The sequence below is a fragment of the Solanum dulcamara genome, chromosome 4, assembly GCF_947179165.1.
Source record: "Solanum dulcamara chromosome 4, daSolDulc1.2, whole genome shotgun sequence".
Lineage (NCBI taxonomy): Eukaryota > Viridiplantae > Streptophyta > Magnoliopsida > Solanales > Solanaceae > Solanum > Solanum dulcamara.
In genome coordinates this window covers 1797756-1808093 of record NC_077240.1, presented here as the reverse complement: position 1 = coordinate 1808093, position 10338 = coordinate 1797756, and the positions used below count along the sequence as shown (strand labels likewise).

Genomic DNA, 10338 nt, shown 5'->3' with positions numbered 1-10338 from the left:
AATAATTCAATTCTACAGTTATTTTTTCATAAAAAGGAGAGAGAAAAGTAGATAAAAGAGGAAAAAAACAATAACCCACCCACTAGTTTCGCCCCTTTTTCAGTGCTTTAACCCAAAAACTCTTCTTCTCAACTTTTTTTTCTTCTGCAATTCTCCAACTTCTTCTTCACAATTTTCCTACCATAAAACCAACGTAAACTTCTCTGTACCTTTTAAAAAAAATAACTTAACTTTTTTGGTCTTTGTTTCAATTTTGTGCTATTTTTTTTCATGGAGTTGATTGAAGCAAGAGCATTGAAATCTAGTTTTCTCTCAGATATGGCTATGAAAACTACCCAACAAGTTTTTCTTGATGATATATGGTGTGTAACAGGGATTAATAACGGAACGAGTGAGGATTTTTCAGTTGATGATCTTTTGGATTTTTCTGACAAAGATTTCAAAGACCCAGAACTGCATGAAGATGATGAAAAAACCTCTTTTTCTGGGTCTTCTCAGAATAGAAATTCACAGGATTCTACTATTTCCGGCATGGAAAGCTTTGGTTCTCCCTCCGGCGAACTCCTTATTCCGGTAAAAACTCAGGCCTTCGCCTTGGGAACCCAATTTTTTGTTTTATTATTATTTTTTTGTTGTTGTAATTTTTGGATTTTTATTCAAAAAACATTTTAACAGGTTGATGAATTGGAGAATCTCGAATGGTTATCCCAATTTGTGGACGATACTTCGTCGGAATTTTCTTTGTTATGTCCTGCCGAAAATTTCAACAACAAAACCGGTGGTTATTCGGAGTCCCGGTCTGAGCCGGTGGTTAGACCGGTTGTTAAGAAAATCAGAGTTCCATGTTTCCCTTTACCGTTTCCGGTAAAACCGAGAAGCAAACGGTCTAGACCCGCTGGAAGAACATGGTCTTTTCCGTCGTCGGCAGTTTCAGGAGACTCTTCTTCTCCAACCTCTTCGTCGTACGGTTCTTCACCGTTTCCTTCGGGTTTTTTCGCGAACCCGGTTCATGACGGTGACTTGTTTTGTAGCGTAGAAAAGCCACCGTTGAAGAAGCCAAAAAAGAATTCTTCCGCAGAAACCGGTTCAGCCCGTCGATGCACTCATTGTCAGGTTCAGAAAACACCTCAGTGGCGAGCCGGTCCATTGGGTCCAAAAACGTTGTGCAACGCTTGTGGTGTTAGATACAAATCCGGTCGGCTTTTTCCTGAGTATAGACCGGCTTGTAGTCCAACTTTTTCTTTGGAAGTTCACTCGAATAGCCACCGGAAAGTTTTGGAGATGCGGCGGAAGAAGGAGACCGGTGAGATTATTGACTCCGGTCTAGCTTCTATGATTTCAACTTGCTGAATTGTTGAAATGAAAGAGAACCGGTTCAGTTGGAAAAGCGGTCTAGAAGGTCTAGCTCGGTTGCGGTTTAAATGTGAAAATTTTTGGTAAATTGTGGGGGAGTAGGAGGGTAGAAGTAGAAATGTAACGTATTTTAGGGAGGTTATTGTAATTTTACTTTTAGATTTTTGCCTTATTTTTTTTGTTTTGTTTTAAAATTTTCTTTTTTGCAGTGTAAAATCTAATTTATTTGCAGTTTAGTGGTCAATCTTATAGAAACCATTCATTTGTTTTTATTATTTTTATTTTTGAGAGGTTGGAAAAATTCAAAACGGTTGAGCGGTTTCTGACAACTCTCAAAAGTCGAAATGTTTGCATAATTAATTCAACTTGCCAAATTTAGCACAACAACTGCAGCACAAGGTACAACCATTTTAATCTTTTAATTTGGTATAACCTTTTAAAGACTAGGTAAAGCTAAGAGAATTTATATATACAATATGTTTTTTTATTTTTCACGAAATGGCGTTCAATTGACCATCAATAGATTTTATGATCATGGGAGTAAATATTTTGATAAATGGAGTGTCTATGCAATGCTACTTGTACCAGTTAAGCTGTTCTGTTTGTTCTATACACTCCAAGAACACTTTATACATGTGTTAAATTGTAGGTGATTCTCAAGTATTAATAATTAGACTTTAAAATAAATTTTTCTTACTTAATACATTTCTTGACACTTAAAATTTGGTCAAAATTATTGAGATTTGTCAATTTTGAACTAAAAGCCTAAGTATACCCCTGACTTCATTTCTTTGAATGTCAGCTATACATACTAACATTGTTCTATTTTTAGAACACTGGTTTAGAACAATCAACGTTCAATTTGTTTATTTCACTATTCTTTATAATCTGTTTTAGAAAAAAAAGAAGACATTTTCTTGCTTTTGATTCGCTTTCTACGCTTATTATCGTGTATGACATTAAAAATCACAAAAAATTTAAAACAGTTTAATTAATCCCACACCAAATACAAAATAGTAATAATAATAACTTTCTTCATATTAAGTCAAATTAAAATACATAAATTGGAATGGAGAAATACGTAAAATGAACTTATCAATACCTTTATAATAAGTAAAAAAACAAAAACAAAAATTATAGTAAAGTAATAAATATTCATTCATTCTCTGTCAATGCGGATATAGAAAATCAAAATCAAAAAGAGAAAAATAAATAGGGAACATTCAATGCATTGGTGAGTGTGTGTGGTAGTTTATCGTAACGTTAAAGGCAAAGGTAAATGGGCCCATTTTGTATTTACGTCATTAGGTGGGTTGGAGCCCACTAAGAGTGGTGTGATATGTGGTATATATGCTCACTTTTGTTGGTGTTTTCAAATAATATCTCCCTCTTCATCTATAATCATTCAGAATTTCAGTAATGACTTGTGACCACTTTTAATGCTTTCTGACTCACTCTATTCTTCTATACAATTAAAATGATTCAATTTTAATTGACTTCATTTACTTGGGCCCTATCATGGTTTTTTTTGGAAGGATGGGACAATTGGGCCGTAATAAACAGATGGCCCATCGATAATGCGGCCCATATTCCAGCAAATCAATTAATGTAAGAGAGATTTTCCATAAGAATCACTCATTTTTTTACGAGAGAAAACTACACACACTCATTTTTTTTATGAGACAATAAATGCAAGATATGTATGATATAAATTTATACAAGTCAATTGTTGTTAATTGATATACTATATTTTCATGGTTAAATCTTTATTTTACGATTAAGTTTTTTTATTTGATATAAATATCATGGGTGTAAATAAATAATTTTGGGAGAAGTATTGGGGGCATGTCATGTGAACACGTGAAACGGTGGAGTGGTTAGGAATCATTAAGGACGTGCTAACTGTAATGAAAGAACATGGGGTTCTTCTGCCAATAACTGTCGTTTTCTTAAGCTATTTTAATATTTTTTTTCCAATCATTACTTTGGGTAGAAAAATAAAACATCACACAGTGGATTGCTAGCTGTGATATCTGATTTTTGACGAATATGATAAAGGTTATTCATTGATTCTTTGGTTATCGAACACAAAGTGTTTGGCTCCTTAAAGATTGACTCAAATACAAGTACATTATAGCAATAAGAGTAATTAATGGAGTAGGTAAGTCCATTAGCAGACTTCAAATCTAGATCCATTGTCAGAAAGGCAAAGTATCTCCAAAAAAGGATGTCAATTCTAATGAATAATTTATAAATAACGAATAGAAAATAAATTTATGCAATTTTGAAAAGAAGAAAGATCCATCGAATAGAATTATTTGATTATATGTCAATTATGTAAAAAATAATCATGCTATGACCATAGTATGATGACCGTTGAATCTTCTTCTTTTTTTTCCCCTCATGACTGGTCATATGTAGGGGTGTTCACGGATAAAATTGATTCAAGTTAAAAAATTAAAACAAATAAATTAAATAAATTATTTTTTAATTTGATTTGGTTTTATATTTTTAAAAACTGATAATATTTGGTTTGATTTTGAATTTATTTTAAAAAAATGAAAAAATAATCGAACCGAACCAATAAATTATATACATATTTTTTTATAATTATATATACATAATATATTATTTTTTATGAACACTTTTGTATGCAAAAAATATGGAACACTAATTTAAAATAGTAAGGTATGATACGTCTTTTATTTGTACAACTTTATCATTAGCTTATGCATTATTCAGTAAGTTTAAGCAGGAAGTTAAACATAATTAAAATTCTACGATTAGAATTATAACTTTATAAGATCCAAAATGGAATGAAGACACTTTATTTTTTTGAATAAATTATTGTTTTTTCTTCTATTTTGAATGAATTATTTCTTTTATTTTTGTGTATGGTTAATAACTGAATAACCGAATCAAACCAAATCGAAACCGATAACAACCAACCGATGGATGTATATTTTAATTGGTTTGGCTTGATTTTGATAATTTTAAAACCGATTAAATTGATTTGATTTTAATTTTGACCAATAACCGATCCAAACCTACCCGTGAACACCCGTAGTCATATGCATAGAACTACTTTTTTTCCTAAATATGACCATCCCCTCCCATAAAGACAATTTTATTACCTCCATCGATGCACACTATTATTCTGCTATTATCTCCCGCGCTTTTTACTATTTCTTGAGATATTTCTACTAGGCATGAATGTTCGGTAATTCGATTTGCTTTCGATTTTTGAATTTTGTTTTTTTCGATTTTCAAATTATTTGTACCGAGAACCGAACCAAATTAGTTCGCTTCGATTCAATTTTTGTAAATTCGATTTGGTTTAAAAAGATTTCAATTTAATAATTTCGAGTATTATGGTTTAAGGCCGATTTTATGGGTTAAATTTTATTCGTAAATTGGACTACTTTTAAGGCTAAAAATTATTTCATTGACGTTTTTCAATTAAATAGCAGGCAACTCTGAGTCCCCTCATCCTTGGAGGGTGACGTTTGCCGCTGGTGGTCGTAATGTCGCATTCAGTGAAGAAGCTGAAGTGGTCTATGAGGTTATTTTAATTTGGAAAAATTACTTTGCTTAAGTATTTTTTAATAAATAATTATTAATTTTAGTGACATTTTTTAAATTTATTACGATCTATAACAGTACTTAGCAATATTATGATAAATATTTTATGTATTAAAAGTTAATTATGCATGCAATATAAATGTATTATAAGTGTTTTAAAATATATTATGCTTGTTTGGTATGAAATTGACAATTTATTATAAATGCATTAAAGTGTGATAAATGTATTATCCATAAATAAAAATTGTATTATATGTTTGATAAATTATTCTCGATAATATGTATTCAAACTGTATTATAAATATTCAACAAAAAAAAATATTTTTGCTATAAGTGATAAATATTTTCTTAATATAACATATTCATGTACGTTTCCCTTTTAGTTTTTTAGGGCTTGGACTGTTGTATATATTATAATTATATGGGTTGTTGTATATAAGTATACATGAATGGGTGGTCCGATATATATATAAATAAAATAAGTATATTATAAATTTGGTTTAAACCAAAACACCGCATTACACAACCCAATAGTCGAAAACCGAACCAAAATAATAAATAAAATAAATTGAAACTGAACTTTCGAAATAGAAAAATCAAAATAGTTCGATCGGTATTTCGATATTTATGCCCACCTAATTTGTGCTGATGGCCCTTGAATTATAGCCGGAGCAACCTGTACCCAAGGGCTTCCTAGATGCTTGGCTAATGTATTGTCCACTAAAAAGGTTGGACTTGAACGTAATAATTCTCTGGCATGGAGAAATTCTTTTCTTTACAATGTCTCTTCGAAAAATGTAACAAAGAAAAAAAAGAACTCTTTCTTTTAAGGTATATTATGTTAAATTATAACTCATTTGTACAAAGTTGTTAACCTTTCTGCCAATTCAAATACTATTACAATTGATTCAACTATGAATAAACATCTACTTAAGCTCCCAAAAGAATAATGTCAACAATTATATCTCTTCCTATTTTTGAGGCAATATAAATATCTTTTGGAACATCTCTTTAAGCATATAACCGAAGCACAGCAAGGCCAACAGCTGAGATAGAAACAAGGCTTCCTATACAATATTTGATGACTTCATATTTTCCAGCTTCAAGTTGGGCCCTCATGGCATGGATTTCCTATTCAAGTGTCACAATATTAACGTAGCATAGTGAATTTGATTAGGTATTTTATGATACTACACTCATTTTATACATACACAACATTCACATAGCTTTACACTTTGGAGCTTCCCACTTTCAGTATAAGCAAGAGAAAACACTTACTCGATCTAGTTTGTTAGCAAGGTCAGTGGTCCCTGTACTTTGCTTGGCAAGCTCATCGCGAATGCTTCTGCAACCAGTTGCAATTTGGAGTGAGCCTCTACTAGTCATTCATTTATTATGGAGTAGAGAAATGTCTTCATTTTTAGCTAGGAATTCTTGAAAGTCTTACCCTCTTTCGAGATTTAAATCCAAACGTTGGCCAGCAGTAAGCTTATCAATCTCATACCTATATCAGCAAAGAAGTGGTTCACAAAGCATGTGAATACAAGTAATATCAGATTTCACACAATTCAGATGTACCTCAATTCAGTACGCACTTTCTCAATATCATTCCGAAGCTTTTCAGTTTCATGTTGCAGTAGAGAAAAATGATTCTCCTGCAATCAGATTACTTCAGATATCAAACTCCAATATCAGTTTTTGCAAGTCTAGAAACATGAAAAACACAAGACATTACTGTAAGCAATAATCATCAGTCCAACAAATAGAGTTTGAAGCTCCACATCACATTCATCACAAATTTTATGCAAAAGATCAGTAGCTATGACATCATATCACTCAATTAGTTATGGAGATCGACTGAACAATTCAGTCATATGAACAAGGCCGATCTTTCATTTCAAGCCATCGTACTTTCCGTTTATACCATGAGTAAGCTAACATTACTTTAGAATTTGCTATGTAGTAGAAGATTTAATAAATAGCCTGAATTGCTTAAGTGGATTGCTCCTTGAAGCTAGTTCTTCCAGTCAAACAGAGGAATCACGGACTACGTGACAGTGTGATCTAAGGATTCAGTGTTCACATGTGAACACTGAATACTTAGATCACAATGTCACATAGTCCGTCATTCTTCCAATTGGCAAGTTTAACTAGATTTTTATTTGGTCCTTCCTTTGATCCGTTCATAAACTGTGGATGTAGCGAGCCTTGATTAAGGATACGCAGTCTGATCCAATCAACAGAGTCCCATAAAAATCTCTTTCCTGAACTTGGATACATTATTAGAACCTATCTGATTAATCACCGAATAAGTTATACTGGAGTGTTGTTTCGTTGGCTATATTCAGAGTTCACATACTTCTGTACTTATGCATCAAAGTACATGTATGAGTTCACCCTGACCTAGATTGAAATCTTGAAAAATAGGGATAAGGAATGTGTATCTGGAACTAAGAGACGGTCTTTTGAGCATACAACAACAATAACTACGGCTTAGTCTTTTGAGCATACAGTTTAAAGTCCAAATTCAGAGAAAATGTCAGAACAGACTTGAAAAATGGGTATCAAACTACAATCTTCAACTATTGGAGTATGAGTTATGGAAAAACATTAGGAACTATTAGGAGCCATCTACAAGAATTTTGAGAAAATATTTGAAGGATTGTGCTTGGCCCTCTAAAAATGAGTTGAGTGAACTTCTAGCAAAAGCTCTTTCTGACAGGAATTTGATCAATATAGGTAATAAGAGGGTCCAAGCTAATTGTATTTGAATGGATACTTGCAATCATTTCAAGCAGTATATTCAGCATTGGAAGAATTCCTCTTCCACGTCATGTTAGAGTGAGTTAGAGTCCCCACATTCGTTAATAAGCATCTATCTTTCTTTGCGACACTGAAAGGCAAAAACTTTCATAAACTAAGGTTGCTGCAACAGCTGATTAGGAGCAGAAGATCCATGAACCATCAAGTACTTGCAGAAACTTAAGGCATCAATTAGGAGATCCGACAATGTTTAATTGATGTAGCAAATGGGATTAATCCCCAAATAGCCCTGCCTGTCTATCCTAAGAAATATGCGCAGAGCCCTATGAACATCCAACTCGAAATCATACCATCAAATCTCCAATTATAGCCTAATGAAAGGGGTAGAAGACAGAACCATTTATAACGTCCACATTATCATAGCGGATAAGAGAGTTTCTTCTCATGTCATTTGTGCCATGCTCATTGTGTGTTTCACCATGCAGTGTTTAGCCATTTTTATATTTTCTAACAGTTCACAATAAAGTCATGCGATTCTCCAATTTTAAGTTATTCCACCTAACAATTAACACTAACCTAAAATCAAAAAAAAGAAGTAAAGTAGTATATGCAGGATTGCATCTTTTTGCTAACTAAACAATGAATTATACAAGTTTTAGAATATATTTACCTGAGAACTTTTTACATGGGATTTGAACTTGGAAAGATTCGCTTCTTGAACCAAATCAGACTACAGAGACAAACACACAAAAGAACATTTTCATATTGGTACAACAATGGCACATTGTTTTAAAACCAAAAATAAATAAATATATTATCTGTGAATCTCTTACTTTCTGCATTTCAGCTAGTGAAACAAAAGAATTAGCAATGTTTTCCAAGCTGTCGTTTAAAACCTCAGTAATCGCAGATGTTATTGCCTCTGCCTGCTTTGAAGGTACACCGTGTGCTTCTAATCTACGAACCTGTCAACACACCAACTTCCTAATTATAACAACAGCTCGCATCAATTCCAAACAAGTTGAGGTTGGCTATAGAAATCCTCATTAGCAGTGTCCCTCTATTTAAACTCGTCTCAGATCAATATTAAGCAAAACAAAAACAACAATATAAGTGCTAGAAAGCGTGTAAGTATATATATATACACACACACACACACACACTTCAAATTAACACGAACAAACCAGAGCAGTGCCTAAAATTGTAAATTACAATTAGACCTCTCTATAAATGTCATCCATCCTCTATAACTACACTTCACTATAACAACCAGGTTCTCTGTGGAACCAATCTCTCATGTTATGTTATATTACATTACATATAGGTTCTCTATAACAGTATTTTGCTATAGCAATCAAAAAGTATCAAGACAAATGACGTTGTTATAGAGAGGTTTGACCATATCATATTTCAAAACAAGGAAATTGAACAAAGGAGAAACAAAATGGAAATTACCATAGCTAATGTATCAACGAGAAAGGCACGTTTGCTATCCGGTTTAACCAGTTGAGAGATCTGCCTATAATCAAACTTGTTATGAGCATAAGATTTCGACGAAAGTAAACTGGAAAATTTGAAATTATAACCAACGGCCTTGCATTGAGACCTATTTACAAGCAATGAAGCTGCAGGAACGTTAATGGCTACATTGTTAATCCCTCGCAATTTGGACAAACTAATACCGTAATTAACACCTAATGGAATCACTCGCTTAACAGCAGCCATTAAATTTCTTCAAAATTTTGCTCGCATTATTCTAACAGAAACCTGGATTTTGCGAGCAAAAAAAAATAAAGCTAAAAAATTGTTTGGTTCTTTCAGATACTAATAGGAGAAGAAATCAAGAAGAATTTGTAGTCAAATTCCGATTAAAAAAAAAGGAAAAATATATCTAATATATATATTTTAATATTGAAAGGTATGGACTGATGAAAGGAAAATGAGAGAAAAGCGAGATTCAAGCTAAGAATGGTAAGTGACTTGTGTTGGTTAATGAATTTTACAAGTTAGTCGTTCATTGTTTATGGCGGAAGAAATGAATTTCAACGTCTTTTGCAACCTACGGTTACTTTAATTATATTTGTATGCTCTCGTTTTTTTTTTTCGTGTCATTTTATTTTCTTTCTGACATTTAGAGTCCCAATGTTCAATTATTGGAAGGAAAGATTTATAGGTATTATCTTCTATACTACTCCCTGTTTTATAATTAGTTGACACTTGATAATTTTGCAAGCCTCGAAAAAAATAAACTGAAAATGGTAAAAAAGAAAATGCACTTAAAACTATAAGAAATGAATAAAAATATTTTTTATTTATAATTTAATTTAAAAATATTGTTGTCGTTAATATTTTGGTCCAAAAATATTTTTAACGGGTAAAGGATACTTTTTTTCCAAACAAATATGTTATTTATTTTCTTTTTGAACACATTTTGTTCCTAATAATATTTTTTATTAGCAAATGTTCATCCTACTTTAATTCAAATCAAATTTAATTAAAAATATTTCTTATTTTATATTGTTATCTAAATAAAAATTAATAATGAATTTATTATGATCTTATATATATGATATGTATTATCCATTAAGAGGATATATGTAATTATTCTATTTTAATTGATAAAATATGATAAGGAAGGGA

General features: G+C 31.9%; 2 protein-coding genes across 2 annotated transcripts; one reads left to right on the top strand and one right to left on the bottom strand.

Moving 5' to 3' along the window:
• LOC129885404 (GATA transcription factor 5-like) lies at positions 1-1625 on the top strand. Its single transcript, XM_055959666.1, has 2 exons — positions 1-573; positions 676-1625. The coding sequence occupies exons 1-2, from the start codon at positions 271-273 to the stop codon at positions 1348-1350; spliced, it is 978 nt and encodes a 325-aa protein (XP_055815641.1). The 5' UTR covers positions 1-270; the 3' UTR covers positions 1351-1625.
• A 4181-nt stretch (positions 1626-5806) lies between these two features.
• On the bottom strand, positions 5807-9539 carry LOC129884466 (protein FMP32, mitochondrial-like). Its single transcript, XM_055958763.1, has 7 exons — positions 9154-9539; positions 8532-8663; positions 8369-8428; positions 6514-6590; positions 6383-6439; positions 6214-6280; positions 5807-6066 (listed from the first exon to the last, which is right to left on the bottom strand). The coding sequence occupies exons 1-7, from the start codon at positions 9421-9423 to the stop codon at positions 5947-5949; spliced, it is 783 nt and encodes a 260-aa protein (XP_055814738.1). The 5' UTR covers positions 9424-9539; the 3' UTR covers positions 5807-5946.
• Between the last annotated feature and the right edge of the window lie 799 nt (positions 9540-10338).